We start from the raw sequence: 23243 nt of genomic DNA on the forward strand, positions 1-23243 counted from the left end.
TAAAAATTGCGCAGATATATCTCAGTTATCTCAAACGTACGATTAAATTTTATATTCTAAAATTAACACTTTTATATACCTTATTTACTGATTACTCTTGATATTTAATGATTTAATAATCAAAGTAAATCGTATTGCAAGTATATCATATTCAAGATAATGATAATTTTGTACGAGGAAATGATTATCTTGGAGGTTACAAATAATTACAAGATAGATAAAAAAGAATGACTTGTATTATTGAAGTAATAAATATATAAGTGTAATAAAAGAAAGATACAAATAAAATCAACGATCACAGTCGCTGGATTGGCATTGTGTTCATTACGTATATATATATATATATTTTAAAAGATAACATTTTCTATTTGTAAAATAACTTATACACTTTATAAAGTATAAAAATAAAATTTAATATTGAAGTTTGATGCACGACATGATTTATGAATAAAATGCACACTGCAGAATGCACATACATGATGACAGAAAAAGGGGCGATATACAATATAATATATAATATATCTTTTGTTAAAATATATAATACTATTTATACATTATATATATATATATATATATATATATATATATATACTACGTAATATTGGAGAAAAATCCGTTTAAGATTTTAATATTATGCTACAGAAACGCTCGCATACTTTAATCGCTATTTCATTATCAAATATCTTCGTTCGCAAAAAAAATACATATACTATTACGTAGTTCCCATTCGAGAATAATTTAGTACATTTTACTACACTAACAGTAAATTATAAAATATTGCACGTTTCTTGCACGTTGTACAATAATTATATGACACTATATTGCTTCTTCTTTGTTTAAAGTTTTTAACAAATTAATGGAAATTTTTTATATTATTCTGTATTTTTACAACATGAATATTATTTCCAACACATTTATATATGTATGCGTAATATATATAATACGTATATACATATATATTGTATATATATATATGTCTATAAAGTATATGGGTATATACTATATATGTATATATAGTATATACTATTTATATGTACATAGTATGTACTATATGTATACATACTAGATGTATAAACAAAATACAATAGTAATATAAATTAAAAAAAGCGATTCTACATGAATCACACAATACGCGAGAAGAAATTTTTTAATATCCTAAATTTTGAATTTTTAATATTATTCTATAAATAATTATTCTTTTTATATATGTTATACATTTTTTTTTATAAAACCATTCTTTTTCATGTTGTACGACACGTATTTTTAAATATCTTGTACATTTATATCTTTATTCTTAAGATATATCTTTAAGACATATCTAAAGATTAATTACGAATATGAATAAAGATTAACAATCGATTTTTCTTATTGAAACATACTGAAAATACATGTTTTGCATACGCAATTAAAATATCGCATAGGTATAAAGACAAAAAAAAATTTACTTTGTTGGTCGACAACTAAATCATTAATTTCGCGTCATTAAATTACAAAACTAGTTAGCAATTATTCTTAACTTAAAGGCGATTTCAATTTCTCCTGCTAAATTCCTTTCGCTCCGATGTAGAATTCGTTTGTTGCCAACGACGATGCGATTTCTATTCAACGTATGCATGTGTGTTTGACAATCTTCGCCAGTAAATCACGTTCGCATGTCTAAATACAGCTTACAAAATACGCATGTATCATAGTTAACTTTAATTGGCACAGACGAGTTAAAAGTTTTCCTAACGAATTGCATCTCTAAATTACTTTAATTTGAGCGATATTTTGAGCTGAATGTGAGTTAGCTCGAGCAATGTAATCGAGGAAAACTTTGCTTACGTGATGTAATTACATTCTACGCGCACAGTTCGTAAATCCAGCACTGACACGACGCTGGGATAATAAAATTTGGCACTAATATACGCAATTGCTCGTCGAGCTTATTACGGTGTACCGTCACTCTTGAAAATATATCGAGATTTTCAACGATGTTGTTGCGAGTAATACACGAGGGACACTAGGGTCGAATCATAATCTGGTGTGTTTGCCGATCTCATTGGTCACGTCGATAGAAGCGTTTTTCAGCGCGTTGAGTTTTTCCACGTAGCTGTTGTCTAGATGCAATTTGCCTTCGTCATCCACGAATCCTTGAAGAGAAGGAATTCTTTCTATCCCTTTCTCGGTACTGCCGGAGATAGATGCCACCGAGGAAAGAGTGGCGTTTGTAGCATCGTTTTTATTTCCGAGTCGAGTGGCGTAGACTCTTCGTTTTCCGGGAAATAGACCCGCTATTTTCCGCGCTATAGGATGTAGCAAATGCTCCTCGTACTTGTCCGATTCGGCATCGGCCGTAATCAAGCTCACAATGATACCGATGACGACGGTCGTCATGCTGCCAATAAGAGCGTAATACATATACGTGATCCCGTAAAAGACATTTAGAGGATTGGACGATTTATCAGACTCGTCGACAAACGATAGCGTCGTGATATTCTCATGAATTTTCGTCCAGCTAGAGACGTTTGGCGTGGAATAATCTAAACTGATTGGTTTTGTAACCCACGACGAAAAGGTCTCGTTGTGGCAATCCTCCGTCGATAATGGCAGCGTCTTTGTTACGGTACCGAGACTGAGATGACCGAAGGTGATCCACATTGTCGTTACGTGGCTGAAGATCATACCAGCGGCTGCACCTTTCCAGTTGGCGCAAGGTACCAACATGGCAAGGAGAAATACGCCGAGAAGAGGTCCGGATGTCGCCGACGTCATTAGCATAGAAGATTCTATTACGCCCGATAGCATGGCTACTAGGAAACTAATGCCGATTATTAACAGACCGTAGATAAAACCGATGATTTTGATCGCGTTGAGCTGCTGCGTATCTTTAAGACCTTTCAGTGCCGGTATGTGACTTAGAAAATCCTCGAATGTCACCGTCGCGAGAGAATTGAGATTCGATACCGCCAAAGTCAAGGCGCTGTTAAATAGAGTCGCCATCACTAAACCGAGCGTACCGGGTAGATGGAGGAATTTATCTTCGACGTAGAATGGCACGATTTCGTCGATCTTGGATATGTATCCCAGAGAGAGTGGATCGCAGTCGGCGTAATTAGCGAAGATTACCATTCCGACGATCCAAGATAGCGAGAACAGGATTACTATTATAGGCATGTTGGCCATCATCGTACTGAAAACAAAAATATTCTCTAATCGCGAAAAAATTTGAAACAACTTGAAATACAATATTACACTATTTTAATTAACAATTTAAGAGAGAGAGAGAGAGACAGAAAGAGACTGAGAAAGAGAAAGATTGACACAACAGTGCTAAATCTGGATGGCAATGATAATGGAGATCGAAGATCGTTTTTATAATTCTACAAACACAATTCTATGACACAATTCTTGTAAGAATCAATATTATATAATTATTATAGTATTTGAATGTACATTTGTTTTGTAAGAAGAATTTTTTAAAATAAGCTTTCTTTTTTTCTCTCTCTCTCTCTCTTTCTCTCTCATATATATTACACAAAATTCAACAACAATTCTTTATACATAGAAAAAATCTTACGTAAGATTAAAGGATAAAAAAAGAAAGTAATGAATAATTAATGAAAAAACTTCAACAACGTACGAAGCGATATAGACGCGTCAACACAGATAACAATGACATGTAACATTTATTCTTATAATCGGCTTTTTTTTTAACTTCTTAAGACAATGAGGAGAACGCTGTTGCAATTTAACGAGACAGAAAAAATTAAAAATCTTAAGAAAAATAAAAAGGATAATAATACGAAGATAAAATAAAAATGAAAGATAATAATATTTTTAATATTAGAAAAAATTTAATTGCTCTGTTTGTACATGCGAATGCGAATTACAGATGTGTCTGAAAAGTGATTTGAACAAGCCTCTTCCTTTACTTATGATACTTAAATATTTTTAATCTGTAATTCGTATTAATGCACAAACAAAATAATTAAATTTTTTCTAATCCATCTCGATGTTAACTTTCAATGCTTGTCGTGATAGTTTGGGAAAACGTGAAAAGTAAGATAATCCTTTTTTACGTATTAAATATGTGACATTAATATACTTTAGCCAAATGAATCTCGCGGAAGCGTAAATTTTTAGCTAGCCAACAGAATGACGACGTAGTCGTTTAATATAATTTTGTAATGTCACTAATTTTATATCTTGCATACAAATTATAAATAGTAAAGAAATATAAAGATTTTAAGCGGCTTTAATTTTTTATTATTCTGTAAAGAGAGAGAGAGAACAGCTTTACCTCTTTGTTCTTTGCGAAACATTTATTCAGTCATATTAAACGATAAGAATGTAGAGATGCGACCTCATTCTAAGAACATATGTCGTTGTCTCTTAGTTCAAATTGATATTGTAAACCTTGCTGAACGCCGAGAGTTTCTATGTACTAAAAATTTGGCGCGACGCCATTCGGCTCCCCACGGGGGGGCTCTTATTGATTATGTAGTAATAGTAACTCTGGGAACAATTTGCTAAATCGGCTCGATCGCTACTTCTGAAAAACTTTTGTCGTCGGCGCGAGAATACAAAAATAATGCCATATGAAATTGAAAATTCAAATTATTTTTGCGCATTAACCATATACGTACTAGAAGATTATTATTATATTAATAATTTTGTAAACTACATTTCTCGGAGTTTATTATACAGAATGCGGTAAAAAGAAAAGAATGCGCAAGTGACAAAGACATTTTGCTGAAATTCTGAAGATAAATTTCTGCTGAAATCTTGAGAGCGTTTCATGACCACGTCTCTGGATCAGATGTGTAACTTTATTTTTCTTACGAAAGTATCTATTTGACTTTTTCTGACGATACATTCGCGAGCAATAAAATTTTATGGACCAACGTGATGCATACATTACATACGCGATATCTCAATCTGGTAAACGGCAGTAAATTTGTGGTTGCGTGTATGTGAGCGTTTTTATACTCTTTTGATTACCGCCGGACAACTGACTGAAAAATGCTCGATTTTACGTTGACTGCTGTATACCTATATGACAATTGCAATGCGTGCCAATATTTTGTAAAATCTCGTCACCGTTAGAATTCTACGCGCGTATGTGCTACTTCAAACTGCGATATTTATATGCTACAGAGAGAATACATACCTCAAGTAATAAAAAAAATTATTACAAATGGAATTATTCATCAACATAAATACTATATAAATACAACATAAATCCTAATACTATATAATATAACATACACGAGAATCTCTAAATTTAATTTTACGATGGGAGATATGCTCGCGTACATCGTTTAAGCGATACAATATATTTTACGGAAAAAAAATGCTTTTAAATCTTTTAGGAAAAAATTGGTTTTTATTGATATAATCTTTTCTAAAGATTATCAGGAAAATGCATGCTTTATTAAATCAATATAATATATTCTATTCCCTAATTTGTTTTCTATGAATTTCTAATTACGTTAAATTGTTTTGAATTTTAATACTATACTTTTGATATCGCAAAAGGAGATAATTTCATGCGTAAAAGTCACGTATCGTGTGGAAGTTACAGAGACCGTGAAAAAAATATCAGCTAGTAGTAATATCTAACATATTGAAACGGTATATTATTTATATCATATTTTTATCATTTATTTTATGGTTTAAAATATATCCCAAGCACATGTATGAAAAAAATTACGTTCATTTCATCGAAATAAAATTTCTTTTACAGACGAAAATATGATTTTATAAAATGTATTTCTTATTATAATATTTTTCAATTTCTTGTAATCCTTATTATTAGTCATGAAAAAAATGTGTGTGTTTTTCATAATTCTAAATACACCCATCATAATTATTTCTCTTATACTTTTGTCTTTTTTTCTCGCGGACGTTATTTTAATTCGCGAATTCTTACGTTAAGATAAGACTTATTTAATGTGAATCATAATTCACGCGATTCTCATTGATGAATCATTAACCAAACTCAAATGGCTGCACGAAGAATTTCAACAAGTCAACGAATAAATATGTATTGGTATCATATCAGAGAATTATAATTGACATACATATGCCAGAAATGAAGAAAAAAGTTTGCGAATGTATTTATCCGAAAAAACTATTTCTGCAGGATATTTCGATATGTTCGAGATAAAAGTTAATTCGGAATTAAGTTAAAGAATATATTATTATAAATCGTAGAGGAATGGGATATCTTACACTTTATAAATAAAACTTGTTATACATTTGTATTGACATTCTCTCTCTTGCAAAGTTCAAAGTTGTCAAAAAAAATCTCACTTTTTTTTATTAACATCAAGAAATGCATATATTTAGTTACCGAAATATATTAAACATTATACTTTAATTCAATGTAATAGGCCGGTACATGATATTTTTTTTTCTTATAGCGTTAAATTTATTTTAAAAGTCTAGTTTATACACACACACACACATACGTACATGCATGCGTTGTTATGTGCTTGTGCTGTGTCTAAAAATTTCCATATAAAAGAGCTTTACGTCGATTATTTACTGATAATAACATTTGTATAATGTATGCATTCGCGCAATTTCATAGTGAGATATTTATCTCATTGTCAATATTTCTAAAAAGTTCGGTGATAAAAATTTATACCAACTTTTATATAAAATTCCCACTTAGCATTAACAACTATCAAGTTTTATACGATTTAATTTTTTAAGTACAATAAGCGGAGGGCTTTTTTATAGACTTTAATTTTTCCTTTATCGACTACTTTGTGCACTACGTATATGCGTTTGTGCTCGTAATTTCCATTTACATCTTGTATGCATAAAGTGATAATTCATAAAACACTTTGCATAAATTACATTATCCTTCACGAGTTGTGCGTAATGTGTCATACAAGTCTATCGTTGCACGACAGAAGAACGGTTAAAGGAATTGTTCAAAGTTCTGTTCATTTCATACAAAAAGTTTACTTACTGCACAACCTTTCTTTGGCTGGACATACTGCAATATCTCTGGACAAAATTCTGTTGACATCCGAAAATGGATAAACTCATGAAGAGCTGACCCAGTGTCGCCGATACTGTCGTCACTCGAATAGTTGGATCCATATCAAAGCTGAAGAGAAGATATGAGATATTGAATGAATGTCGCATTTTTATATATATTGTAAGATTTAGGAATATATATATATATATATATATATATATATATATATTAAATTATTTCTAAATTACTTTGTAATTTGAAAAAAAAGCAATCATTTTATTGTCTATACAAAATTTTTCAAGGATGCAAAAAATGTACAGCATATGAAATAATTTTGCGCTGCTGTGGAATTTAATAATTTTAGATTGCGAAATGCGTAGTGAGGAATTTTAATATGAAATCACATTTTAACATTATTCAATTTACTGACAGTTAGTTGAAATTATATATTTTCAGCGTGATTAATAATTCTAAAGTTCAAAAATGGGGTGCGGAAATGTGCAACAACACGATTCTGCATATATTATCGATAAATTTATATTGAAATGAAAATTATATACGCCTGTTTGATGAATAATTATCAATAGACATACTTGAAAAAATCCAAGCGTCCACGTTCGGCAGTCACATTCAAGACGTTAGCTGGTCCGCCGACGTTAACAGTCCCTTGTATGATGATTACCACAGATACGCCGATCATCGTCAGGCCTTGTATAACGTCCGATAGGATGGCAGCTCTTAGGCCTCCCTAAAAAAAAAAAAAAAAAAAAAAAGGAACGTACATAAATATCAGTACTCGGAAATCATAAAATAACACAATATGAAATAAATTCAATCAATATGAAATAATGCAGTAATTTTATATATAATAATAATTTCGTAAATAGACATTAAAATATTTTATTATTTCGAAGGTTTAAGAATTTTATTAAGAGTTATATTTTTATTATTTTCTGTTGTTGTTTGCTGTTATTATTCACCATTCAATTCATATTACATACAAAAAGTATATATACAAATTATGTATATCTATATTTCGCACATACAATTCACATATATACTATATGTACATATAAAACATATCAATGAATATACATATTATATATTATAATGAAGGGAAAGTTGGGTTTTAAATCGGCTACCCTTGTTTTTCGTAATAATGGCTGCTATCTATGGCTAACTTGTGTTATTAATTGTAGATTGATTGCCATTATTATTTTAAAACAAAGCCCCTATGCACATGATATTTCTTTTTTAATAAAAATTCAAAATTTTTAATCCCGACAATTTTTAATTTTTAATTAAAAGATCGATATTGGGGCAAGAATCGAATTGTCGTGCACTTTTTCTGTATAGAGCATCTGTTTCGGTAAATGTTGCATTGCATTCTGTACATATTCGAGAGTATATTATATTAGTTTTGATCGGCATTTTGTACGCCGAAATATACAACCACCGTATTTGTTACTTTCCTTGTGGTGATACCTCCGCTCTTCGCGAACTGTCATAAGTAATTTAATTTCTCGTAGAGATCGAGATTGATATAATTTTAATTTTGAATGCTTTTACGTTATTGTATGCTACAAATAAAAAGAAATATTTTTTTACACTTGAAAAAATTAAACTCAATAAAATTATAATTAATACATTACAATGGCGAATTGGAGAAATTAACGCCTTAAGTTATTGAAATTGTTTTTCATCATAATGGGTAAATAAATAGAAAAAGCTTCTTTGTATAAATATTTTCTACGTATTGCGTTGCATCGAATTGTCCATAATTTCAATCTATATAATTTGCATGAAAAGCGCTCATTACTCGACTATATAAATGAAATATTCAACAACTTGCATTATTTCGTATTTAGAATATTTGTTTAGTGAGTGAAGGTCGATATTTATGAAACATATGGTTATATGATATAATATACGCGTTGTATTCTTACCATGATTGTGAAAGCCACAGAAATAGTAGTTATTCCTACGATACTAGCCCAGTATGGGAGTCCTATCACTGCTTTCAATGCGACGCATGGAGTAAACACCGTGACCGCCAAATTTAAGAGGCTTCGTATGACGTATGAGAAGCTCGCCAGACATCTGACTAGTTTCGACTTGAACCTGGAAAATTTGCATAATTAAGAGAAACTAAAATGAAAGATTCAAGGAATTACCTTCGTGCTAACCGGACCGTTACGTATATATATGAGAATACATTCTCTCTACATCATAGCTAAAATTATAAATCCAAAGTCCGCTTCCAAACACTAATCATCGTAACATGTATATGTGAGAACAACTTTTTCTTTTTCCTGAAACTCTGCCAGTCAGCTTACTATATGTTTTCGTATCTTATGATGTCTTTATATTTTGATCATTACACATGACTGGTAAAACATCTACATACGATGCGATGTGTTTATTCAAAAATTTAATTTATCTGTTTAATTAAAATCCTTGATTGCATATACATTAATTATAAAAACTGTATAATAATTTTCTTCTCTCTCTTTTTTTAATTTTTAGCTTTAAGATTGATTTATTACGATTGTTATCGATGGAATATCTCAATATAGCATCTTAATTTGATTTTGTACATTACTTATCGACTCGGTCTGGCGTCGCACAGTTTATTTTGCGTGTCAGTGATATAGAATTCATGCAAGCAACGATAGACAGTGTTATTTTCATGTAAAGTCTAAGAAATGATATTACATGCTATATTTTCGAGAAGAAAGAAGAATCGTGAAATTACCTCATGTCCAGATATTGGTAGACCGACGTGATACCGAGACTGTAGTAAACGGGAACGAAGATAAAGCAGACGATGGGATAGGCGAGCAACATCCCGTACAGGGTCTCCCACATGGCGCTACCTCGATAATACAGTTCCGAAGGATAACCCAGGAAGGACCTGACGCCGAGAGTTCCCCGCGCGATTGACAGCATCATCGCGCCCATTGACACGCTGCCGGTGGCGAACACGTAATTCGCCTTGGTTTCCTTTTTCTTCGTCCTGAAGTTCCCCCATAGCGGTATCACGAAGGAAATCACGATGAACCCGATGAAAACCAAATAGTCCACCACCATCGACGTGACGTTGGTCGTCATCCCGTATCCACGGCCGTTTCGTAACGCCCTTCCGTGATCGAGATTGGTCTGCGTGCCGAGATTACGAGGGTTGCTGAGTTTAACGGCGTTTCGTATCGAGAGAACGTGTCACTCGATATATCAGATTTTCGATTACTAGACGAGGAATGGCTTTTGAGAAACTCTCGAGTGGTTTGCCGAGTACCACCGCGACAATTGTTTCTATTGGAAAGTGTCGGCGCGACGTTACGTTTAAACGCGATTCTTGTCTGACTTTCGTTGTCCGATTGATGTCAGTTGGAGAGAGCGAGTATCGCGAAGAGACGCCCGGCTTCCACTACCCGTATGAAATATAGAGAGCGATAAGTTTCAATAAGAGGCAAAATAACAGAAGCTCGTCCGTAACGTACCCTTATATCGGCGCGTGTGCTCGCGTAGACCTTGTTACGCAATTTCACGAGAGACACTAATATGATTTAATACGATCAACGCGACGCGATCGGAGCGACGGCACGTATTGACTACCAACGAAGTGAAGTACTTGACGCTATTATGCTAACGACCTGGCAGGAAAGAGAGACGATATCACCTCACGCGAAAAAGAGACAGACGAAGGAATAGCGTTTGGTGGGATAGCGAAGTTGACGAAAAGAGAGGGAGTCCGGAAGAACGTGGTCTTCTTATCTTCTGCCGCTATTGTTTATCGGCGTCGTGCCGGCGCTCCTGTAAGCTCTTTTCATTGAATTTATATCCCGTCTATCACTCGGGCGAAAGAGGACGTCGTGTGATTTTCTAGAGAGCGTAATTGTCGATGAGTGATCTATTGTAGAACGAGTTTATGCAACTGGCTGCAACGACGCTTACGAATTTTAATGGTTACAGTTTACATCGATTCTTGCATCGTTTCGTATAAATATATATTCATCCTTAAAGAAAAAAAAATATATATATATATGCTTTGTGCATTCACACTTTGCAATAGATATTAATATTATTTAAGCCATTGCTCGCACACAACACAAGTTTATTTTGTAAAAAATATTCTAACGAGCATACATTTGAATACGTAAAACGATTCTATTGTACGTGAAGTATGTTGAACTTGTTTTATGTGCACGGAAGAGAAATACTTTTACATAACTTTTATATAAATAATTACGAAGCGTTTTCACGAAGCATAATTATGAGTGCAATTTGAATTAATTGGCATCGCGTTGAAGTTTGTTTGTGATTTGCATTTTGTCATTGTGCATTCTCAATGAATAGATAAATAAAATTAATGTCTCGGACAATTTTGGATTTTAAAACACGAATTTACATACATACATATATACATACATATATGACATCATAGAATTATATAATATATAAAGATTTCTAATATTTTAAAATAGATCATTTCAAAATATCTGTTTATAAGTTCATCAATTAGGGAAAGAAAGAGAATTTTGTTATTTTCGTTCGACGAAATATTGCGAAATAATATACGAATAACATAAAGGGAAAAATCGATATTTATTTAATTATATTTATTTATATATAATTAAAACTGATACAATGTGATAAAACTCATTATTGTAAATAATATTTGTATATATAATAATTTTAAAATGTAAAATGTGATATTAGTGAACTTTCTTCTTTTAAAGATAAAGGTTTAAAATTGCGATTGTATCTCATAAAAAAAAACTTTTTCAAGATAATCGTTTATAAACGCAATTATTTTAATATGCTAAACTTTTTATTATATCGATTCAACGGTTATTACAGAGGAACCATAAAATCTCATCATTTTTATGAGGAATCGTTAATCTGGAAATTTCCTTGAACAAAGGATACTATCCTGAAGCATAATTCGATTGTATCAGTAAGCGCTTTCTATGACGAATATCTAAATTCTTTTTTGCATATGATATTACATATGTAAATAAACGTATAGAGAGATGTAGTAGAGAAATGAGGTTTATATAGTACTTTTCATTCGTTACGGTATTATACTTTGTAGTCCCTCGAGGTTTTGATAAAACTGTTTACAAAAAAAATATTAATTAGCGCGGATAATGTATAAGGACTTTATAATGCTTAATCACTTCTACGATTTCCTTCAGATGTTAGCAATTACGCAATTACAGATCTGTGAACGCGTACATCATTCGCTATCTAATCATCTCTGAGAAACCTTGGGTTTCTTAACACTAGAACGGCGCTGAGCAATCGTCTTGACCTCAAAAAAATCTCTTTCCCCTCTGTCGCAAAATCTGTATTCTTATAAATTAATTGTTTAATTAATTATTATTAGGGAGTAATGGAGAGACAGAGAGAGAAAGAGAGAGAGAGAGTTATTCTTATATCAAAGATTTGCGATTCTTTGCTGTTCTAGTGATAAATGGATATGTCGTATGTAAATCCTTAAAAATGGAAATCACCATTAAGACTTATGGAACTCCCGTCTTTAAATCGCGGACGAACAATGCTCTCCCTTCATTCCCGAGCTACCACGAAGATTCACAAAATTGAGATGAGAAAGCAGCGAATTGTGCTCGGCACTCCTTCGTAGTAACTCCTCCGCGGTCGTCCAGACCACTTTCCATTTTCTACCATTCAACTTCGTTCCTTATCCCGCGCAATGCCATGGTCCGCTCAACGTGGAACAATGCCGAGTACACAATGCACATTTACGCGATATGCGTTTGGTGTACAAAATGACAACGAGGACTCGGCCGGATGGTGTGCGCGTTAACGCGAATGGCCAATGAGGTGCCAGCCTTGGTAGAGCTAACACAACCGAGAATCCATTGTATCGCACTTGAAAACAATGGTATGCGATTCTTCCTTCTCTCTCTCTCTCTCTCTCTCTCTCCTTCTCTTTCTCTCAAACTCTCTCCTTCACCGTCCGCCTCCCTTTTACTCCGGTTCTATTTTCCGTTTCGCTTTTAACTCGTTTTCCCTCCCTGGTTTTCTCCGAGAACGTGACAGTTCCTTCCACATATTTGTCTGCGCTTCTAGCAGATCTCGCTTTTGCTGCTCTTGCACGACGTCTATTTTTATTTCACGTCCGATCTCCTTTCTTGCGTTGACTTCCGGATATAGATGGCATTTATTCCCCCTTTTCCTTTGAATTTTCACATTTCTTACAGAATGGAAAATTATTTTTGATCTTCGTTATCATCAATATGAAAACGACAGGATGGATTTAGCGGGCAGTAAAAAGTTTGGTAAAATTTTCCTGTTGCCAATGTACGAAAGCACGTGTGCACGGGGGAGGAATTGCAAGCTAGTCAAGTGCGAAAATCGCGGCTAAATGTTCTGTAAACGGTGCGCCCAACGAGATTGCGGCCAACTCGAGCGGAACGAATTCCAGAGATGTATCATTATTTCAGAACTTTCTCAGATCACAGGTCATGAGAGATGCAACTTGGTTTATTATTCCGAATAGTGACATTGCTTAAAGCAACGCGTTTAACCTTTATCATACCCGACGTCTAATGATATATTTGTGACGTCAACGGGAGACTCGTTTAATCTTCTGCAAGAGATAATGTAACTTGGAGCATTTTTATTTAATACTAAAAATTCTTGCCGAATTTAATAATTATTTTTATTTCTTGACTAACATTAATTTCTTTAATATATCAGATTTTTTTTTATTGTAATGATTCTTATATAAGATTTTAAAATTAAACGCTTCATATGTATACATAAACGTGTGTTAATGACGATGAAGTCAGCTTATTTACATCATCGACAACAAATAAATGTTGGTTTAAAACAGCAAAACTTGACTTTATCTATGTTAATGATATGTCGTAATGACGAAAATAACATAAGTGGAATAGCTTCCGGCATCGCAATTATTTTATGATTCAGACAAGAAACTCGTTTGACATCTTTAGTATAAATAATAATAAAAAAAAAAAAAAAAAAAAAAGATTGTCATATATAAGATTTACGTTTTTTCGCGTATTATTTATTCGCAAATCCGCGCATGAATGATGCATCAATTCTGAATAATAACATCGTCGAATGCAATATGCACATATACTTAGAGATTTTATATTATCCAATGAAGATCAGAATATGATTTTTTCTCGTCACTTCTCGGCGAAAAATATAACAAATTATTATATATGTTATAAATTAAGTTGGATGCAAAAACATGGAATGTCTTTCAGTTGTCCATAACGCTTTGATGATTAAAGTTAAATATTCTTTTGCTCTTTTTATATATACTCTTTCATATATCGTTTACGATCATATCGCGCAGAGAAAACTAGATAATTTTAATTACCGCTTTGTGTTGGCTAATAGAGCGAGCGATAGAAGTTTTTTAACGAGAGAAAGAAAAACCGAGAGAAGAAATCTTGATAATGAAGAATACAGTGTTTCATAATATATGTAATTAGAGAAGAATATCAATAAAAATGAAGAAAAGAAATTTATCGAAAAAATGAGATAAAATAATTCTCAAATATTTTGTCTCGGATGTTTTCTATTACACTTTATTTTGTGTTAGCTTTGATAAATCTCTGACTTTTATTTTTGTTTGTCGATTTTGATAAACTCATTTTATGACTTATCATGGGTCAACTGTCTTAAAGTTGATGAAATATATTAACTTCTGCTAAAGTCTTGTATCTAAAAATTAACTGTAACCGCATTCAACATATTTAAACATTATGTATGACCTTAACCGAATTTAACTTAGCAGCGATCATGACTACTGCGTATGATACCAAATTTTCCATTGACTTATCACACATGTGTTGAGACTTAAGACAATTCCCAGCTTAGCGTCACAGTTGTCACAGACCAGATGTGTTTCTAAGAGTCAGTAAAACCAAATGCTCTTTTATTTGTAAGAAAATACCGGCAATAAATCATGACATAATTCATTTTGCGACGATTCTAGCGTATATATATCATAGACAAAATTAAAAAAAAAAGAACATGTTACACAAATACATTTCATATTTTCTTAGTTGCTATTGTTTTCGGTGAAATCTCACGAAGCTGTCATGTTAATTCGTACATTAATTTTTCTTTCAGGGCAAAATGGCATTACAATATAGCACTCAATCATCTTTTAGATATATCGTTTATTTGAATTGATGCTATCAGTATTGCAACGTAAATTACAAAGGACTTTTATAAATACATGTGTTACAACTTAGCTGTGCAGAAACATTTGGTAAATATTTGCTCGATTTGCAAATTTAATCTATTCGTTATCAATTTACAATAAAACCATTTAAATTGTGGGATTTATTGCCAGAGCTATAAAGCTATATGTACTAATTCATGAAATAAACCAAACTCGGTTAGTTTTATCTTTAGGAGCAAACGAATCTCGTAGATGGAAAAAGAGAGAGATGAAATAAATGGGAACAAATCTAAGATAATAAGACAGTTAAAATTTTAATTTGGACTTTAATATAACATCTGCCAATATATATATATATATATAATAATATATACATAACAATACGTAATATATGAACGAAAAGTATTAGTTGTTGTTTAATTTGAAATTATAAAATTTATGTGAAATCTTTGCTAGTTTGTCCAATTTTTCATAGGATTTTAATACCACTATAAAGGAAGAATTCAAACATATAATCCATATGATGTTATCGGACAAGTTTGCGAAATGCATTATTAAAGAGTGTAAAATAAATAGAAAGAGAGAAGAAGAATAAGATAACCAAGTTTGAAATATTGGCCGGAGCGTTCATTGAGCTTCGATGGTTATAAAGCTTCTGTAAATTTACTCATCTTAATTGCTGAGAGAAAATAGAGATATACACGGAGATGGATTGAATGGGTGATAATTGCCTACACGCCGATTGTACGTCCGGATTATACGGTTGCTCTCTGGATCCGTGAGGTGAGTACGAAACAGATTCTTTACAACCGAATATCCGGTTAACCGTTGCAACGAACATTAATTACAGCACGAAACGCGCGCGTGCCAAGAATTTTTTCTTACACCGCCGATAGTACATTTGTAGTGGCATTTTAATGCAACGCGTTCGCTAAGTTACGTGCAACGAGCAATTTTTCGTACATTTACATTATCTATGTTCTTCTGGAGAAAATTCGTTTTACGCTACCGTAGATTTTATTGATTTTATCGAGTTTATTATAATACGGAAGAGCGGAAAGAGAAAGAGACAAAAGAGTATAAAATATACTCGCGCCATTAGTCTAATTCACTTGGATTCCCGTGGATTTAAATCATACTCTACCGCTTCCGCATATATATTCTCATTTCCGTTACCCTCAGATTTATCGCTATATTTGCGCGCATATTCCACGAAATCGTACAGTTCCCTTAACTATTGCAAAATAATCGTAGCTTATCAGAGTTTAGAGAAATAATTTTTCTCGCATCATTATTTACGATCAATTCGCATTTATGTTTGCAATGAACCAATTAATCTAGGTTTGTATTTAATTTCTTTGGAGTATAATACGTCCTCATTAGGTTTTCTTTTTTTTAACATTACTATAATATATTAGTCGATTATTAGTCATAATCATACCAGTTATATAATTATATAATTATCAGTTTTTCATTATATTTTATAAACTTATAAAGACTTCTTGGAATAATTATTTAATCTCCGATGAAAATAATTATTTAATCTCTTTTTCTCTTGTTTTTTTCTTTCCGTATCTCATATGATGACAGAGAGAGAGAGAGAGAGAGAGAAAGTGTGTGTATGTATGTGTATATTTGTTTTTTTTTCTTTGTTGTTCTAATACATCGTAAAATATTTAGCAGGTCGTTATTCCAACAAAATTCTTAGTAGAATATACGTTTTAATCTGATTGAGATAATCAATGCGACAAGCCAATACACGACGCGTCAATAAAATAAAACTATTTAGCGAAACGACTTTAGCTTTTTGTTATGTACGAGGCAATGGCAGTCGAAAAAGCGAAGGCATGAAGAATCATCTATCTAGAAACGTGCTCGAGTTTACCATGTCACGTGGCTAATGCCATCTCGTTTCATCTATTTAAACTCGGGTATAAATAAATTGTATGGATATAAACGAATTATCACCTCAATTATCGTGTCGATATTTGTGATCACACACGCGAAGAAATAATACAACTTCTCTCACTTTTGCTCTCCCTTCTTTTTTTCTTTTTCTTTAAGTTTATGAAATCATCAATAATGATATCGATTATCGTTTTATTATGTTACCGCAAACTAATTTGCTGGCGATGTCATAATTTGGCCATTTTACGTGGAAGAATAAAGTATACATTCAAATTCATTATCGTATCACATGTGAAAATCATTCTTTTCTTCTCAGAAGAGTAATATTCCTAAAAATATGCCTGCAAATTGCAAATTGCAATATGTATTTTACACAACTTTAATCATTAAATTCACGGAAATATTATAATGTTGGTAATCGTTGTTTCATAATCATAGTAGAAAATATTTTATTTTAATATCTAATCAATTGCTGCAGGCTAGAAAAAAGATAAAATTTATCCGGTGAATTTCTGAATAAGCCTGCTTTTGAGTATGTTTTTCTGTGTAAAAAGTATACGACGAAAATATTCTATTTTTCAATATTATTGCGTGAAACGACAATTTAATTATTTTATCAATATACATCAAATTCTTGTTTAGATAAAATATTCTCACGTGATATTCATTATTAGCAAAACATTGATAAATATATACTTACATGTAATCTCGTGTTAAACTTATAATCTATGTATGTGTGTGATTCTATATAAGATTATCGTATTTTTATCAGAAGATTGCGCGTCGAAGCGCATATTGTTAAAACACATATATATTTTATTCATAAAATTATATATAAAATTATTAAATATCTATTCAGTTTATGTCTGATATAATATTGCTACGCGAGAAAAAATACATATAAGATCATATATGGTAAAAAAATATGATTTTATATAATTATATAAGTTTATTTTTTCGAATAAATAAAGAATTAATACGAAAATTCGTGGCACCAAATTGTAATGTACCGTTTCGATTGATATTTCTTCCGCGCATTACTGTACAATTTGTTTATAATGGAATCTATTAAAAGCTTCTTTGCGGCTAAATTGCGGTCGACAACATGACACGCAATTTAGTTAATTACGTTACATTCTTTTTTGCGGTCTGGTCGACGCCAGGCCGCAAACGTGATTCGCGTAAAGATGGCACCCGGAAGCGTAGCTCGTATCGAAGAAATATTATATGTTAATTCATTAAAGACTATGGACAATAATAATGATGTAAAAACTGAAAATAAATTCCGAGTAATAAACGTCACGCGCCTATCGATAATCGTTCATTAACAGATGATTCTCGGTTGCGTTTATTATACGGTGTATGCAAATCTCTCCTCGGTGGTTGCGATGAAGATGCCATTTCATTGTGTAAAATCGCGACGCGATTTGAAACGTGACGCGTGACGAATATCACGTTATCACGTAATAGCGGTACAAGAGGTGTAGTTTCGCGAATCTGGCTCTCACGTTGCGATTCTCCCGATAATCACGTGATTGATAATGAGTCGTGTCACCGTCTTCGGAAGCGTCATTCAACGATATCTAATTTGTAAACAGCCGGAAAATGTTTAATCTGAAATGTTTCTCTGAAATCTTTTTCGTATGCTTTTACTCTTTGAAATTTTTGTGTCGTGTGACGCAATAATTTTATAACTTAATCTATACTTTATAAAAAAAGAATATTAATTTCTTGTATAATTAAAGAATTTAATTGCACACACATATAATATATATATATATGTACGCGCACAAACGCACACATACACACAAAATTATGCTAATTCGCAATTCTTTCCTTTAAGAAAAATATTTAAGCTTGTTAAATTATAATTAAAGACATTAATTAAATTTTTTTGAATTAATCTTCTCGTGAATTATATAAAATATTTATTTCACAGACGTTTTACTAGACTTTGACTGAAAGATTATATAAATTACCGTTAAATCTTAAATTCTGTTTAAAGGTCGACAATAGTCATTGGATGCGTCACATCCTGCTCGTTCTCATTGTCCAGTCTTGACTGCAAACATCGAAGGCTTTATCGCGTGTATTGTACGATTCGTGAAAGACGACAAGGCGTTATAATAGTTGCTAAAATGGCGTAACAACTTTGCGTATTCGGTGCATTGCACTTCGCCGAGAACATTTGCCATTTTCTCGTTCGCGGATTATACAATATAATGCCGGAAGGCTCGCCACTGGTCATGATGGCCATTTGATTTTGATGCGGTTCCCTCGTGCATATCGTGTTCGTATCGCAGATAATGATTACTCGTCGCCTCAAGGCAATACGAGAGAGAATGTCTTTATATTAATATATCGTTAATCGCGTACTATCACAGCATTAACCTTTGTAGGTCGGGTCAGTATTAAATTCCGCTCTTGAATATCCAATATATTGTTTCCACATGTTATGTTTTATCAGTTGTTACATATGTATATCTATACATATATATTACATAAATTAACATGATTCAATAACGTATATTTGGCTTCGATGCTTTTAATTGAAATCTGGGAAATATAACAAGTATATATTTGCAATATTGTTGCGTTCCCGTTTGATATAATTTTCTTAAAATCTTTTTATTAATATTATGTTTTAAAATGTATAACTTTTATTAAATGAAATTTAAATTAATAAAAAATAAACGATAAAATAGCTCCTCACTAATGAAACAAAAAATAATGCGAAAAGCCTTGAGGAGAAAAATTTATATATTTATTTTGTAAATGGTACAAATCTCGACAGTTTTTAAAAATTAAAATAAAAAATAATAAACAGATTCGAGAGAGTTTTGAGATTTGAAGAACTCTGTACAAGATAAATGTAGACATTCGCAGTTTGCTTTTAACCCCCTTTCAGTATTTTAAAAATGTAATCAAGAATTAATATTTATAATATGTGGATTACTATTATGATGTGTATATTATAATATTATGTGCGTTATATGCGTGCGTATGTGTACGCATTATTATATATATATATTCGTAATGATTTGATTTGCTTAGTAGACGTATAATGCTTTGTTTTTCAATTTTGTTATTGTGCTGTTAGTGTTGGAAATGTAAATAGAGATGAGAAAAATTACGTTTCTCTTTAGAAATCTTTCCTACATTCTAATATAATGCATATATTTGATGGATTGCATCGGATAATGATTGAGAATGTTCGATTAATTTATATAACAATTTAGATAACAAGTTGGATAACGAAAATGTCTGTCAACAAATAATATCTGTTGATACTGATAATATTTGAATCAATAAATTGATATATGCTTGTGATGAATAAATAAGAAGAGTATTAAGAAGATGCAAGACGATAAATAAAATTAATAGTAATACAATATTTATATCAACGTATAATATCACGTGAAACATTTATCTACAATATATATCTTCTCCAAAGAAAAATTTGTCTATTGTGTACGTGCAAAAATTTTAAAAAATAATTTTCAAAGAGGTTAAATTTTAATTTTAAACAATTAACGTTATGAGTCGTGACAAAATACTTCAATGTATGAAAGATATTGATAATCAACTTATTTTTATTTTGTTACGATATTGTTGAATATATATACAAATTACATACTTTTATCGATATTTATTGTTAATTGGAATATTTGACTACTTACACAGATATTAGTTTAATTACGGATCTCCTAAAATTATTGAATGAATGGGATTGGTGGATTGTGCCGATGTTCCAGCAGCGAGTTGGTGAAGTAAATTTAGCATTAGTAACCGGTTTGCAAAGCAAGTTTCTCCGCACTTCATCGAATATAAACTCAACTTAACTAGAGTTGACTAGATTAGACCTGTAAACTTAGTAATCCGCAATCGAATCACCGATTCGATATAGATATCGATGTTAAACCGAGGATTGTAACAATTTGGCTGAGATTTCGCCTTGGATTTGGAAAAAATCTCGACAATGTTCTTAAAAAAAAAAAAAAATAAAAAAATAAAGAAGAGAAGAGAAAACGATCGTTCTCAGTCGTTGTAGTCAGTATGGGCCGTCTCGTTGGAATCGTTGAAAATTTCGCTCCGGGCATTTTTCCACATTATAGTTCTTTCAGTGGTAAATCGCCTGGATTGATAAAAATGAAGCGTATGTAATGGTCGTTCTCTCTCTCTCTCTTTCTCTCTCTCTCTCTCTCTCTCTCTCTCTCTCTCTCTCTCTCTCGCGCACTAGCTGATGCGAATATAAAAGGGAATATACAGCGTGTGTATATAAGAAAGTAGAACGAAATTGCGGATGTGATATGCTTCTAACACTAACAATGATTACGTCGATATGAGAGGATGTATGAGATATCGCGGTGTAATGTGTCATTTTACTCTTTTGTGAAGCTCGTATCGGGATTTCAACGGCCTAGCAAGTCGCGATGTAATCATGATATAGATCGTTCCTCTCTCATATATCACTTTTCTTAAATTGAGATAGTTTACCATCTCTAGTATAATAGAGGAGACGCGTTATGAAACCTAACTATACCGAATAGCCGTCCATTTGACCTTTCTTTCGCCATCTAAGATTATTCAAAATCCGTCCTTCAGCTTTACTCTTTCGATTAGTATGTTAATTTGATACCTATCAAGTTATTTAAGTGTCTCAAGAAGCGTCTCTAAAAAGATACATATGGATTGTTTTGATTTCTAAGATGAAAAATTTTACAATACGTGTAAATTTTTTTATATATGTCTAGGTAATAAATCTTTCAGTTTAGCGCGATGCTACGTCCTTGCGATGATCACGTATTCTGTATTTTACATCGTAATTTTTCAACTATAAGTTTTTTCAGTTCGTAATACCCGAACAATGCGATGTTTCAAATAAATTGCCGTTGATGTAATTCCGGCCTTTAGATTCTTAAGTAGTGCTCATTTTATTCAATGACAGAGACGCATTTATCTATACAAATTTATATAATTTAATGGGAATTTACATACATAAATAAACCCTTTTGAGATCGACATTTTAATACTATAATGAAGACATAAGTCTTACATCGTAGTCTTTATACTTCCTTTTCCGTTTTCCCTATAAATAAATTTAAATAGCCAGAGATTGTCACGGTGCCTATATAAATATGGTTGCATGTTTCTAATATGTAATACATTATTCATTTTTTTAAGTATGATATTAGCGGTGTACTTGAATTTCTCGAACGTCTCTAATCTTAAAGCGTGTCTAACGGAGATTCATTTTTATTCTTTAAAAATATGGTATCTTTTTATTTTAATGATTACTTTGCCTCTCTCTTTCTGCTTCTTCTATTTTTTTTTAAATAATTATTTTTTTAATAATATTTGTTTTAATGTTCTAATCTGGGGCTCATATTTTTTGCAAAATTATACTTTCGTATAATTAAAAAATTTAGTAGTTTTTTAATCACGAAAAATCGATATAACAAAGATATAAACTTAATTAAAAATAATTAAAGGCTGAAGTTTTATAGTGTTTAATATATTTTTATGTACATACTTTTAGTAAAGCATCGCGATTGTTTCGAAAGTTTACAGCGAGTAGTTTTAATCGCGTTCTTTTTATGCATCCGACATTGTAACGTAAATTAATAACTTTATGTCGAAACAGATAAGTGTTTTTAACCTAATATTTAAAACATCAACCTATTTTAATTTGCATTACTCGCGAAAAGATTATCGACCGTCGTCACATTTTCTGTCAAATATACAATAGATATATATTATGAAAAAGAAAAAGTAACGTTATTTAAATATTTTATAAACGATAATTTCATAAATATATAATTTTCGATATTAGATATAAATATATAATTTTTATGTGAGAATTAAAAAAAAACGTGTAAATAACGAATTAAACCTAGTAATAACTATCGATTAATATAATTATAATGATAAAAAATGTGTAATGCATATTTTTAATCGTTAGATAATTATGGATATTAAATATTTTATTACAATTGCAATAACAATTTAAGAATGATAAATTATTTGGGAGAAATATCGTAGTTTCTATATATTATCTATTTTAATATCTTACTACACATATATTAGATATATATATATATAGGATGAACAAATCTAAATATATATATATATATATATATTATTTTAATAATAATAGTATATCTGTAA

General features: G+C 31.5%; 1 protein-coding gene across 3 annotated transcripts in view; it reads right to left on the bottom strand.

Moving 5' to 3' along the window:
• Positions 1 to 1114: 1114 nt before the first annotated feature.
• The window catches only part of LOC138940156 (sodium-coupled monocarboxylate transporter 2), a 28854-nt gene continuing 6725 nt past the window's right edge, over positions 1115 to 23243 (bottom strand). Inside the window, exons 2-6 of one of the 3 annotated variants that reach the window (XM_070308736.1) lie at positions 9732 to 10135; positions 8923 to 9097; positions 7570 to 7724; positions 6965 to 7105; positions 1115 to 3172 (exon numbers count right to left, since the gene is read on the bottom strand). In XM_070308736.1, coding sequence (XP_070164837.1) covers positions 2014 to 3172; positions 6965 to 7105; positions 7570 to 7724; positions 8923 to 9097; positions 9732 to 10087 — 1986 coding nt within the window. In that variant the 5' untranslated portion in view covers positions 10088 to 10135 and the 3' untranslated portion in view covers positions 1115 to 2013. Of the gene's footprint in view, positions 3173 to 6964; positions 7106 to 7569; positions 7725 to 8922; positions 9098 to 9731; positions 10404 to 23243 lie in introns of all 3 variants that reach the window. The other 2 variants (XM_070308737.1, XM_070308735.1) reach the window with 2 other exon arrangements.

The sequence above is a fragment of the Polyergus mexicanus genome, unplaced genomic scaffold (assembly GCF_030449975.1).
Source record: "Polyergus mexicanus isolate NDT 795.1 unplaced genomic scaffold, iyPolMexi1.0 SCAF_16, whole genome shotgun sequence".
Lineage (NCBI taxonomy): Eukaryota > Metazoa > Arthropoda > Insecta > Hymenoptera > Formicidae > Polyergus > Polyergus mexicanus.